General features: G+C 43.3%; 1 protein-coding gene across 1 annotated transcript in view; it reads left to right on the top strand.

Annotated features, from left to right (window-relative positions):
* The window catches only part of STIM2 (stromal interaction molecule 2), a 143,743-nt gene that overhangs the window by 92,488 nt on the left and 37,470 nt on the right, over positions 1 to 13,785 (top strand). The window contains exon 3 of the mRNA XM_073342331.2: positions 13,552 to 13,666. Coding sequence (XP_073198432.1) covers positions 13,552 to 13,666 — 115 coding nt within the window. The remainder of the gene's footprint in view (positions 1 to 13,551; positions 13,667 to 13,785) is intronic.

The raw sequence follows: 13,785 nt of genomic DNA, 5'->3' as shown, positions 1-13,785 counted from the left end.
CAATTCCAATATATCTTTTTCTGAGATGGGGCTACCACATCTGCACGCAGTATTCAGGATGTGGACATACCATGAATTTATATACAGGCAATATGATATTTTCTTTCTCATTATCTATCCCTTTCTTAATGATGCCCAACATTCTGTTTGCTTTTTTGACTGCCGCTGTACATTGAGTGGATGTTTTCAGAGATCTATCCACAGTGATTCCCAAGATCTCTTTCTTGAGTGGTAACAGCTAATTTAAACCCCATCATTTTATATGTATAGCTGGGATTGTTTTCCAATGTGCGCTACTTTGCATTTATCGACATTGAATTTCATCTGCCTTTTTGTTGCCCAGTCACCCAGTTTTGAGAGATCCTTTTGTAGATCTTCGCAATGTGCCTGGGATTTCACTATCTTGAGTAGTTTTGTATCATCTGCAAATTTTACCGCTTTTTCCAGATCATTTATGAATATGTTGAATAGGACTGGTCTCAGTACAGATCCCTGGGGGACACCACTAAGTACCTCTCTCCATTATTAAAGAAAGCTTTGTTGGTTTTATTTGTGTAAGACCAACAGAACTTTAAAATTACTTCTATGTTTTGTTTGTTTAAATCAGGGGTCTCAAACTCAAATGACCACGAGGGCCACATGAGGACCAGTACATTGGCCTGATGGCTGCATCACTGAACCACCCCCCCCCCCACACCCCCGCTGCCCCGGCCCCACCTCTTCCTAGCCCCCATTCCAACCCCTTCCCTGAAATGCCCACCACAACTCAGCCCCCTCTCTACCCCAGGGGGAACAGGAGGGGTATAGCGTGTGGTTGGGGGCTCAGGGCAGGGTGTTGAGGTGCAGGAGGGGTGCGGGGTGAAGCAGGGGGCTCAGGGCAGGGCGTCGGGGTGCAGGGTGCAGCAGGAGGTTTGGGGGGCGGGGGCAGGGCAGGGCAGGCTCCTGCGACTCTGGGAACTCGCAACTCTGGGAAGTGGCCAGAACCTGTGTGGGGAGGGGGAGGCACAGAGGTCTGTGTGTTGCCCTAGCTGCGCCTCCAGGCACCGCCCCCCGCAGCTGCCATTGGCTGGGAACAGAGAACTGTGGCCAATGGGAGCTTCGGGGGCGGTGCCTGGAGTCGCGGCCAGGGCAATACAGAGACCCCTGTTCCCGCCAAGGTGGAGGCATCACTATTGTTATGGCAGAAGGGGCAGGCAACATAAGGGAAGTGTTGTAGCTTAGATTTTTGCTAGTGGACCATTTTAAATGGAGGGCTCTGCATGATCTCTTGCTCCTGTCACCTTCTCCATGGATCCTCCTTGTATCTAGTTCACTTGGATCGTCATCTATGGAGTTTGGTGCCTGGCAGGGACGGACGATTCAGATGGTGGCTGCCTTGTGAAGAGAGGTGGAAGTGACAGAATAAGATGTGTCCATTAATGGTCAGCGTGGGTAGGCATTGAGGGGGTGGAAGGATGATGGGCTTCTTGTGATGGGGAAGCTTGACTTTGTGGCACAAGGAGTAAGAAGCTGTTTCCCAGAAACAGCAGTTTGCTGGTACTTTGAAGATCGGCTGTACAAGGTGCTGAGTGGTGATACGGAGGGGACAGAGTTCTCATAGTCTCTGCCTGCAGCAGTTTCAGTTTTGTCAGTGAAATGGCAAGAATGCTTTTCAGCTCTTCTTTTTTTGTTTTTTTTGTTAGTGTGGTATGCCACAAGTTTTCAGTGCTGTTGAGGTAACTCAACAGTAACTCAAAGCTCTAGCACTGGGAGATGCTTGAGGACTAGCATATTTGGGAAGGGTGGGTTTTTAATTCTTTGATTATGTGGTGGTGAACAGCTGCTGAATCTGATTTTTTTTCATGTATTATGTAAACCTTTTACCCAAAAGAGAAAAAAAAGGTGACTAGATAACGGGGCAGATTTTCTGTGTGGATATAGATACAGAGGAATAAAGAAATCATTAGTAACTCTCCTCCTCAGAGTGGCTGGGCATTGAGGCTGGAAGAGACGTTCTGAAGCTGCTTCTGGCCTAACAGCTTCCTCAGGCCATCATTTCCAGATGTCTGTCTGTCTACAAGATGCCTCTCATCTTGGTATCCTTGCACTGAATTGATTGGAGCAGTGAGAGAGTCCACTCGCTGTTGCTTCCAGGCTATTTTCCCTGAGTGGGACTCTGCCATTTTGGGGAGATCAAGAATTGTGGGGCTTTTGGAAAAAAGTGAAATCTGTGGAGTTGTGTGGGAGATTTAAAGCCATGAATGTAGGTGCAAATAACTATATAGCACAGGGTTGGGCAAACTTTTTGGTGCGAAACTGTATGGAGGTCCGGGTAGGGAGGCTGTGCCTCTCCAAACAGCCCGCCCCCTGCCCCCTATCCACCCCCTCCCCCACCACCCGCTCATTGTCCCTTGACCGCCCCCTCCCGGGACCCATAACCACCCCCCGGGACCCTACCCCCATCTAACCCCCCTGTCCCTCCCGGAACCTCTGCCCTATCCAACTGCTCCCTGTTCCCCATCCCCTAACTGCTCCCACCCCCAAACCTCCGCCCCATCCAACTGCCCCCTGCTCCCCAACTGCACCCCGAGACTCCCTGCCCCATATCCAACACCCCAGCCCCCTTACCATGCCGCTCAGACCAGCATGTCTGGCAGCTGCACCACCCAGCCGGAGCCAGACACTGCCACGCTGCCCTGCAGGAGCGCGTGTTATACCAATAAAATAAAAACCAGCAGGCGCTTATTAAAGGGGAAAAGGCAAAATGACACGTTTATTGTGAATACAGAAAGAATCATGCTAAGCAGTTAGTTATAGCTATAACATTCCATTTGATTTCATATTTATTCACACATTCATTCTCACACACATGCACACAGGTTCTGCAAGGTTGTTATCATAGTTACCAGCCTTAGAGTTGCTCATGCCAAGCCACTTGCCAGGTGTCCTGGACATGAGGAGGCAGCAGGGCCTTGTCAGATCTGATGCTCCTGGAAGTTGGTTTGCAGAATCAGACCCCAAAGTTCTCACTTTCTAGAGTCCATTTTTATAGGAATTTATTCCTATGCCAGTCTATGGGAATTGCTTCATCATGCTGTTGCTGAATCAATCAGCAGATGGCACATTCCTGACAGCTCCGTGCTGCCAGATGTTAGCTTGTTCTTTGGTTCTCCCATTCTTGAGGCTGTTGGGTGGATTCCAGTCTGCCCTCTGGGGGTCTTCTGGTTATTTCCACTTGACGCCTTCTTCAGCCGATGGACACTGGATTCTTAGGCTGGCACCTGCCTGATCATTCAGTTATTATTCACACCAAGCATCCATCCACATACATCCTCCGTCTCTATTTTAATCACAATTGTTAACAAAGCGAAATGAATACAACAAAAGGGCGGGGAGTCTCTGGGTGCTGTTTCTATTGTTAGAGTATTGCTTTGAGTCTCTCTATGTGTGAGTAGTTGTTGTTACAAAGAATTGGTTTGAGAACAGACTCTGTCTTATAAATCTTTTGCCTTGTACTAACACAGTTAGCAGCTTGCAAGTTTCACACAGAGAGGGAGAGAAACAGTACCAAAAACCAAGAGACCTCTTAATTAGTAATACCCTGGAATTTAAACTATGGGGAATCAAACTCATTTGTGATTTTAATACAGAACTACTTTAATATGATCCAACACACGCAGCCCCGCCACCCAGAGCGCTGCCCGCGCAGCTGTGGGGGAATAGCAGGGAAAGGCCAGGAGCTAGCCTTTCCGGACCAGGAGCTCAGGGACCGGGCAGGATGGTCCCACGAGCCAGATGTGGCCCACAGGCCGTAGTTTGCCCACCTCTGATATAGCACCTTCCTTTCAAGGAGGTTTTCCAGAGAACTGCATACTTGTTCTATTGGGATCACTCATTAAGCACTGAAATGCTTTGTAAAGGAGAAGTGGGCGGGGGGAACTTCCTCAGTTGAAATTACAGAGAACATTTTAAATAGGTAATATGTTTACTCAGATGGACTTTGGTCAGCAAATCAGGGCGAACAGGTTAACATGGGTGAAAAAATTTCAAGCTACTAGAGAAGCAGATGTGGCTTTGACATGGGTATCTTCTCGTTATTCCTCTGTTATAGCACCTATAATCTGTTTCAGGGCACTGCTGAACCATTCCATGCATTTGCTGCTATATTCCTAAAGAAAACATAACCCATGAACTGGTGAAAGTTGCAGGCCAGCCTCCCAATCTAAATTTGAGAAAGCCATTGCACGTCAACCATAACTTTATCTGTTTCCCTTCTCAGCTGATAGTTTCCCCTTGCCTTCTCTGTCATCTAAAGATGTGCCTGCCACCAGGTCCATATTTTTGGGCAAGGTATAATTCTCCTTATTGAAGTCACTGTCTCAGTACCATCTCTAAAATCCTCATCTTCAATATTTACCATCCCCTGGTTATGTAATGCAACTTGCTTCCATAAGACCTTCACAAATTTCAGTGCTTCATGAAGTGTAGAGAGTTGTCTGGTTCTGTCGCATGCAAAGTAGCCTGATAACATCGCTCTCTACCTCAGACATCTCCATTTGCTCTCTGTTCTTTCTAGAATCCAGTTCAAATTGTTCTCAGAATTGTTTAACTCTGTGACCTTTACTCCAATTGACCTTGCATATGTCTCCTACCTTTACTCTCTTCTCGGCTAGCAATGGTTGACTGCTCTCTTCGTCCGCACAGTCAGGCCATTTTTAATTACTAGGTCTCTTCCACCTGATCAGTTTGCTGTATCATTTCAAATCATAACTGAGAATGAATTATATATATGTGTGTGTGTGTGTGTATTATTTCCCCTCACACCTTTTAATTTTTATCATACTGCTGTTTTCTTTGTAGTTGTTTAATTCTCCAGAGTGGCTTGGAATGTAAGTTTATATGAAAGATGCAATGCAAAATAAAGCTTCAATTTTATTATTAATAATTGACTTAGGAATAGATAGTTGCAAAGCAAGATTTCCGGTTCTGAGCTATTAACTTACAAGAAATAACTGAGGATATCCTGCTCTAGGTAGTGGGCACAGTGACTTTAAAAGATTGGTGCAATACTTCCACAGCTATTTCACTCCAAGTATTGAAAACTGGATAATACCAGGAACCATTCCAGAATATAAGATTTTTCAACTTAATTCATACTTGTCTATAAGGCTATAATACAGTATACAGTAATCATGCTGTGATGAGTGACATTGATGTGCAATGCTGTTGTATTCTTAGTAAATTGAACTGGCTGGGGAGACAAACTTCTGTATTTTTAAGGAACTACATTTTATGGTGACCGTAGTTCTTGACACACATGCCTGTAAATTCACTCTCTAATTTCTAAAAGTGTGTGTAAGAATATCCTTATAAACAACTTGTTTTTAAAATTCTGGCTGTTTAAAAACATGATCTTTATCTCTATCTCCCTGCTTCTCACCCAGTGGCTTTTTAGTCAAACACACTTTAAAAATAGTTCTCAAAAACCCTCCTCACTATCATGCACCAGAAAAAAACAAAACCCAGCAATACAACATAGCATCTTAGTATGCCAATGCCAGGCAGCTCTTTACTCCTCATACAACTGCCTTTGTCCACTTTAGATCACCTGTGTTTATATTTTGTGGGTGAAAATTGGAGTAGTACTAAACACACAAGGCAGAAGCTATTACCAGCAGGACAGTGGGGTGTGAGGAGGTATTGTTTCATGGTCTCTGTGTGTATATAATGTCTTCTGCAGTTTCCACGGTATGCATCCGATGAAGTGAGCTGTAGCTCACGAAAGCTCATGCTCAAATAAATTGGTTAGTCTCTAAGGTGCCACAAGTACTCCATTTCTTAAGGCAGACGTAAACTACAAAACAATAGATAAAAGCAAAGGTTGCTGCAGGCAAGGCAGGGAGAGGAAGTACTGATGTGAAGTCCTTTAACCCTAGGCAAAGAAATAAACAGCCCAAATGGAAAACTGAGGATTTATCCAAGCAACCGCACCCTTCACGTTAAAGCCAGTTTATTTTCTTGTGAAGAAGCAGGGCTTCACATGGCCACAAGTTGGATCAATGCTCGAGCAAACTGATGCTGTCTGTTCAGAAGGGGATCATGTCCTCTTTCCGAAGAGGGGGAGCCTACGTAAGTGCCCCATCCTGAGAGGCTGACATGTAAGAACATAGAACAGCCATACTGGGTCAGACCAATGGTCCATCTAGGCCAATATCCCATCCTTTGACAGAGGCTGGTGACAGATGTTTCAGAGGGAATGAACAGAACAAGGCAGTTACCAAGTGATCCATTCCCTATTGTCCAGTCCCAGGTTCCGATAGAGGTTTAGGGACACCCAGAGCGTGGTGCATCCCTGACCATCATAGAATCATAGAATATCAGGGTTGGAAGGGACCTCAGGAGGTCATCTAGTCGAACCCCTTGCTCAAAGCAGGACCAATCCCCAATTAAATCATCCCAGCCAGGGCTTTGTCAAGCCTGACCTTAAAAACTTCTAAGGAAGGAGATTCTACCACCTCCCTAGGTAACGCATTCCAGTGTTTCACCACCCTCCTAGTGAAAAAGTTTTTCCTAATATCCAACCTAAACCTCCCCCACTGCAACTTGAGACCATTACTCCTTGTCCTGTCCTCTTCTACCACTGACAATAGTCTAGAACCATCCTCTCTGGAACCACCTCTCAGGTAGTTGAAAACAGCTATCAAATCCCCCCTCATTCTTCTCTTCTGCAGACTAAACAATCCCAGTTCCTTCAGCCTCTCCTCATAAGTCATGAGTTCCAGACCCCTAATCATTTTTGTTGCCCTTTGCTGGACTTTAATTAATCTTAGTTAATAGCTGTTAATGGACCTGTCCTTTATGAACTTCTCTAATTCTCTTTTGGACCCAGTTATACTTTTGGTCTTCACAGCATCCCCAGCAACAAGTTCCATAGGTAGACTGTGTATTATGTAAAGAAATACTTCCTTTCCTTTGTTTTTAAACCTGCTTCCTATTAATTTAATTGGGTGACTCCTAATTGTTGTATTATGTGAAGGGGTAAATAACACTTCCTTATTCACTTTCTCCACAAGATGCATGATTTTATAGACCTCTGTCACATCCCCCTCTTTTTTAAACTGAAGTCCCCGTCTTTTTAACCTCTCCTCATATGGAAGGTTGTTTTTTTTTTTTCCCTTCTCTGCACCTTTTCCAATTTTAAGATTTTTTTCTTTTTTTTGGAGATGGGGTGACTGTGGGCATACCATGGATTTATATAGTGGCGTTGTAATATTTTCTTACTGTGTATCTTGTTCCTAATGTTCTGTTAGCTTTTTTTACTACTGCACATTGAGCAGATGTCTTCAGAGAACTATTCCTCTGATGACTCCAAAATCTTTCTAGAGTCATAACAGCTAATTTAGACCCCATCATTTTGTGTGTATAGTTGAGATTGTTTTCCAATGTGCATTATTTTGCATTTATCAATGTTGAATTTTGTCTGCCGTTTCGTTGTTCAGTCACCCAGTTTAATGAAATCCCTTTAACTCTTTACAGCCAGCGTTGGACTTAAGTATCTTGAGTAATTTAGTGTTGGGTGCAAACCTTGTCACCTCACTGTTCACCCCTTTTTTGAGATAATTTATGAATATGTTGAACAGCACAGGTCCCAGTACAAATCCTTGGGGGACCCTGCTATTTACCCCTCTCCATTGAGAAAACTGACCATTTATTCTACACTTTGTTTCCGGTCTTTTAACCAGTTACTGATCCATGAGAGGACCTTCCTTTTTATTTCATGACTACTTATTTTGCTTAAGAGCCTTTGGTGAGGGACCTTGTCTGAAAGTTGGCGTACACTATATCGACTGGATCACTCTTATCCACGTATGTGTTGACCACCCTCAAAAAGTTCTTATAGATTAGTGAGGCATGATTTCCCTTTCCAAAAGCCACATTGACTCTTTCCCTAACATATCCTGTTCATTTATGTGTCTGATAATTCTGTTCCTTACTATAGCTTAACCAATTTCTTGGTAGTGAAGTTAGGCTCACCGGCCTGTAATTGTCAGATAGACTCTGGAGCCTTTTTAAAAAATTGGTGTCACATTAGCTATCTGCCAGTCATCTGGTCCAGAGGCTGATTTAAGCCACAGGTTACATGCCACAGTTTTGCAATTTCATATTTGAGTTCCTTCAGAACTCTCGGATGAATGTCATCTGGTCCTGGTGACTCATGACTTTATCAATTTGTTCCAAAATGTTCTCTATTGACACCTCAGTCTGGGACATTTTCTCAGATTTATCACCTAAAAAGAAAGGCTCAGGAGTGGGAATCTCCCTCGTGTCCTGTGCAGTGAAGACCAATGCAAAGAATTCATTTAGCTTCTCTGCAATGACTTGGTCTTCCTTGAGTGGTCTTCTAGCACCTTGATCATCCACTGTACCTGTTGATGATTTGGCAGGCTACCTGCTTCTGATGTACTTAAATTTTTTTTTTCCTGTTTAGTTTCACCCTTGGCCTGCCAGAGTTTACGCTCCTTCCTATTTTTCTCTGTAGGAGTTGACTTCCACTTTTTAAAGGATGTCTTTTGGCTTCGTTTACTTTGGTTAGCCCTGGTGGCATATTTTTGATCCTCTTACTGTTGTTGAATTTTGGGTATATCTGTAGCTTGAGTCTCTATTATGGTAGTGTTTAAAAGTTTCCCTGCAGCTTTCAGGCATTTCACACTTGACTGTTCTTTTTAAATTTCTGTTTACCTATCTTCCTCATTTTTTGTGTAGTTCCCTTTTTGAAGTTAAATGCTATTGTGATGGGTTTCTTTGGTATTTTCGCCCTTGCAAGTATGTTTAAATTTAATTACATTTGGGTGGTTGTTGCCAAGCAGTTCGGCTATGTTCAATTTTTAGACCAGATCCTGTGCTCCACTGAGGACTAAATCAAGAATTGCCTCTCACATTGTGGGTTCCAGGACTAGGTGCTCCAGGTGTGTCATTCATGATGTGTAGAAATTTTATCTCTGCATCACATCCTGAGGTGACACGTACCCCGTCAAAATAGGGATAGTTTAAATTCCCCCACTGTTGTGTTTTTTTGCTTTTGTAGGCTCTAATTTCCCTGAGCATTTCACAGTGATTTCAATATCCTAGTCAGATGGGTGGTAGAATATTCTGACTGCTATACTCTTTTTGAAGCGTGACATTTATATACATAAAGATTCTATGGTACGGTTTGAGGCATTTAAATTTTTACTGTATTTGATGGTATGCTTTCTTTCACATATAGTGGCAGTGCTCCACCCGCAAGACCTACGGTCATTCCTACATATTTTGTATCCTGATATTCCTGTGTCCCATAGATTATCATCATTCCACTAAGTTTCTGTGATTCCTGTTTTATCAATATCCTCATTTAATACCAGACACTAAAGTTAATTGATCTTAGACTTCTAGCATTTGTATGCAAGCGCTTAACTAAATATTGACAAATTTTCTATCTGCCTTCATGTGATGTTATTGAATGGGACTATTTTTTCCCCATTTGTCTATTTCTCTTCAGTTCCTGCCTGTACTTTATCAATTTCTATCCCTTCCTCTTTACTAGGATATACAGTATCCTCTTTAATAAATCCTCCTCTAATGGATGTCCCTGTCCAAACCATGCGCATCTTTGCATCTGTCAGCTTTCCTCCAGTCCTTTCTTCAACCTTTTAAATTTTACAGTTCAACAATCTGATTCGGTTTGTTTAGCTGGAGCCCATCTTTCCTGTGGGCTCCTCCGTTCCCAAAACATTCTCCAGTTCCTAATGAACTTAAATCTTTCCTCCAAACACCATTCTCTCGTCTATATGAAAGCGTAGGGAAGGGAAAAGTCACCATGATGTGCGGCAAAAGAGGAACTATAATAGGAGTGAAAGGATTCCTTCAGGAAACAGTAACCATGTGGCCAGACGTAAAGATTGTAGGGACCGAAGGGGCAGATTCTCTCACAGGCCACATAGTGGACCAAAGGATACAGAACTGCTCTGATCAGAGTGAGGGGGACAGCTAAGACTTGAGACAAAGTTCAGCAGGGCTTTCATCATTCTGGTCTGCAAGATCATCCCCAAGTGTGGAAGAGCCTGAGATGTTTCCTTGTTCCTACAATGAGATATGGCAATTGACCTCAACCCCAGAGGAAAACCTTTCCCTGCATGCAACCTCAGTTATGTCTTTGACTCCATTTCTCTTTGTAGGATGTCAGAGCAGGAATTTACACAGGGAAATTGCTTGCTGGCAATTACTCCTGTCATAGACCTCCTTTTCTCCCATTTTCCATTTTATCTTCTTGAAAGAGCTACTGCCTTGTGTTTGTATCTTTCTCCTGATTTCTTTTCTCCCTCCAGAAGTGTTGGTCTCAGGGTAAAAGTGGGCAGACTGGGCCCTTTTACAAAGGACTTAAATGACAGATTCTTTCCCCTTGGCCGGATTAAAGGAATTGGAGACACCAGGCACACCCTCCCTTGGGCACCTCATTGCACCACAGCCCTATGGCCCTGCGCTGTGTTCTTTCCCTCTTGTCCCCTGCTTGGTGTTTTAGTGGTAGGGTGCCACTCATGAAGGACTGGTCTTATCATGAAGAAGGAAGGACTCTGCCTGCACCCAGCTGAGCAGAGGACGTACTGCACAAGAGAACTGTGTGGAGTACTCACCACCTCAATATAGCTTTGAGGTGTCATTAGTGAGGTCGTGTCCCCCCTACTACCCCCGAGTTGTCTGCCAGGGTGATGTTGGCAAGGACCCGCATACACAGGAACCCCTGTTTCAAGGAAGTGGGGCGGGCTACCAAGTGTTCGTCTCTCCCCACCCCCTTGTGAAATTAATGGCTACCCCAACTCTGATTTCAACTTGATGAACACACTCTCTGACTCCCATGTTTTGCCATTTTACTCTTTCTTCCCTCATTCCATCTTGGCCTTTCATTCTTCCCTCCATCCATTCCATACCTCACACTTGCTGCCACCTTCACCCCACCCCTCACTCTTCACCTCCTTCCATTTTCACTCCCTTTCACGCACAGGCTTGTTAAACTTGAGCTCTGTCATCATTCCACACACAGAAAAAGAGGTGGTGTGAGAGAGGAAGAAAAGGGCATCTCAGAGGCATCCAGTCTCCTCGCCAGCCCTGAAGCAGCAGCAATGGTGTCTGCACCCCTACTCCGGAACCAGCCAAAGAGCTTGGAGCATCAGTGATGGCCTCTGCTAACCCTGGCCAGTCATGAGCTATTAGAAGCTAGTCTTCTTCCCCTCTGCCCCACCTAGCTGCTGGGAGGAACTGCAGTGGATGTAGCTCATTTTCTTCCCTAGAGCACCCAGAGTGCACTGGAGCCAGCAGGGGTTTTCGCTAGGACATTGCTGCCAGCCTTGCTGGATTAATTTAGGGAAGCCTACACTGGCACTTTACAGCCCTGCAACTTTCTTGCTCAGGGGTGTGAAAAAACACATCCCTGAGTGCTGCAAGTTTCAGCGCTGTAGACAGTGCACCAGCGCTGGGAGGTATTCCCCTCATGGAGGTGGGTTTTTTATAGCTCTGGGAGAGCTCTCTCCCGGCACTGGCACTGCAACTACACACCGCTTCAATGTTGCTAGTGAAGACATGCCCGAAGATAGAATATATGGGCCAAAGGTGTTAACAACCCAGTCAGTGTCCAGCATTAAACAGTATTACAGTCCGGGGTTTGTTATACAGAGATGTCAGCCTGCTTGGTACAATGGCACAAACACCACTAAAGATCCTTTAAACCTTTTATTAAAGATAAAGAAGAGAAGGAGAAACTGTATTTAAGTATAAAGAAAGGCTTTCATTTTAATAGCATTTCTTGTTCCCTTTCCCTTTAGCTGGAGAGAGTTTTCAGAAGGAGAATCCCCATTGTTTGACAGTCTTAAATGGTATCAAAGATGTTAATAGCTCCTCTTTTGTGGAAAAGAGAACTTATTTGAGATGGTCTGGAGCTGTTATATCTACTGCTGTTAAAGTCCAATCCTGTTTCATCTCAGCTGCTGATTTGGGATTCAGCTGGATCTGGTAGAGCAGAGATAGTCAATAGGCGGACCACAGGCCAAAGCCAGACTGCCATATGCTTTTGAACGGCCCTTGAAATCTTTTAATTTACTTATTTTTTAAAAAAATAATTTTCTCTGGTTTCTGGTCCTTGACTGTACCTTGACCAAGAACTTTGGACCTTGACAAAACATAATAGACTACCCTTCTGTTAGGGGTCCTGATGTCATCTGGATACCTCTCTGTGGCCCAGCCTGGTCAGGGCATCTTTCAGGATCACAGGGAATGAAGGCCAGGGCTCCCAGGAAATGGTGGTGGTAACAGCCATGATGGTGAAGCTTGCTTCAGTAACCCCTGTCTGTTCTTCCCCTTATTCTTCCCACAGAGTCTTTGTTTAGGGACCCATAAAGGGAACAATGGTTGGAGTAGCCCATCCCCGCATTATTTTGTGCACCAATTAGGCCTAATATCCAACACAGCAATTTTGGCTCATTAATTTCAGATTCCACATCTCTTTTTACCAAGCATGATTTTAACATAGTCCTTTAATCATATTAACTTGGCTCTTTTTGTTTTGACTAATTTAGTCTTTCTGTCTCCCTTTCATACATGTTCCCACCAGCATTTATCGATTATTATAACATTTTATGAAATTTCATATACTTTTTACAATTGAGCCTACAATTAGGGTAAACTGGTAGGCCAAATGATCACAGCGGCCCTCACCTTAATTTTTCTTGCTTGTACATGTCTGGTAAATGGTTTTAGTACCTATTTACTAGTGATTTTGAAGTATTAAACTAAATGACTGTGGTACACATAAATGAGCAAAATACACTGATACATAAAATCCCACTTTTTAACAAATTTTATGTGCTTATTAACATTCACATGTTAGGATTTTGCCAAAGGCTTTTTGTACATTATTGCAAATTGTAGGTTTACTATGTACTATTTATGTGCATGGAATATAATCATTCTCTTGATCATGCATCACAAAAAAAAAATAAACCCAGGGCTGAAGATGAATTGTATGTTAACAAATGAGGCAGAACATGATCTTTTGCTGTCTAGTCAAAAGTCTTTGAGGGGTAGGAGAAAGCTAACTATTAGTTTCATTTAACTGGTATAGCGGGATTCAAGATGGACAAATAAAGATTTATAAAGATTTATAAAGAACTGGCACACTTTCAAACCCTATCATGTGGGCTTGCCTTTAGACAGGTGAATGTCCATAGAACATAAAAGCATGAGATAGGATATTTGTGGTGACTAGCTGTTAATCTTTGGAGTACGTTAACCACACTGTTAAACTTGACTAATAGCCTCACAAGTGCAACATTGTTTTCCCAAGGTTTAGTACATTCCAATTCAAAATTTATAAGAATGTTGAATTAATTATGTAGGTTGACTACTTTAGAGGCTTAACTAAATTGTGCCATTTGTACAGGGCAGATGCAAAAAGCATCTCTACTGATCTACTTCCAGTTTCCCTGTTAAGAACTGGGCTTGTTTGCTGTTAGAATTTAACCAAACTTTCTTTCTCTTTCTCAGTTTATCAGAGAAGACATGAAATATAAAGATGCTTCCAATAAACACAGCCATCTGCACAGAGAAGACAAACATATCACCATTGAGGATCTGTGGAAACGCTGGAAAACCTCTGAAGGTAGGAGTCAGGAATACACCGTTTCCAGATCCATGTCTTGGTTTTCAGGTAGCCCAGTATTAAATCCAGGCTTGCTTGAAGTAAAAGTGATCTTGAGATAAGTGAAATGCAGCTATTGG

The sequence above is a fragment of the Lepidochelys kempii genome, chromosome 4, assembly GCF_965140285.1.
Source record: "Lepidochelys kempii isolate rLepKem1 chromosome 4, rLepKem1.hap1, whole genome shotgun sequence".
Classification (NCBI taxonomy): Eukaryota; Metazoa; Chordata; order Testudines; family Cheloniidae; genus Lepidochelys; species Lepidochelys kempii.
The sequence above is the reverse complement of the archived record's forward strand: the minus strand, read 5'-3'. Positions and strand labels throughout refer to the sequence as shown.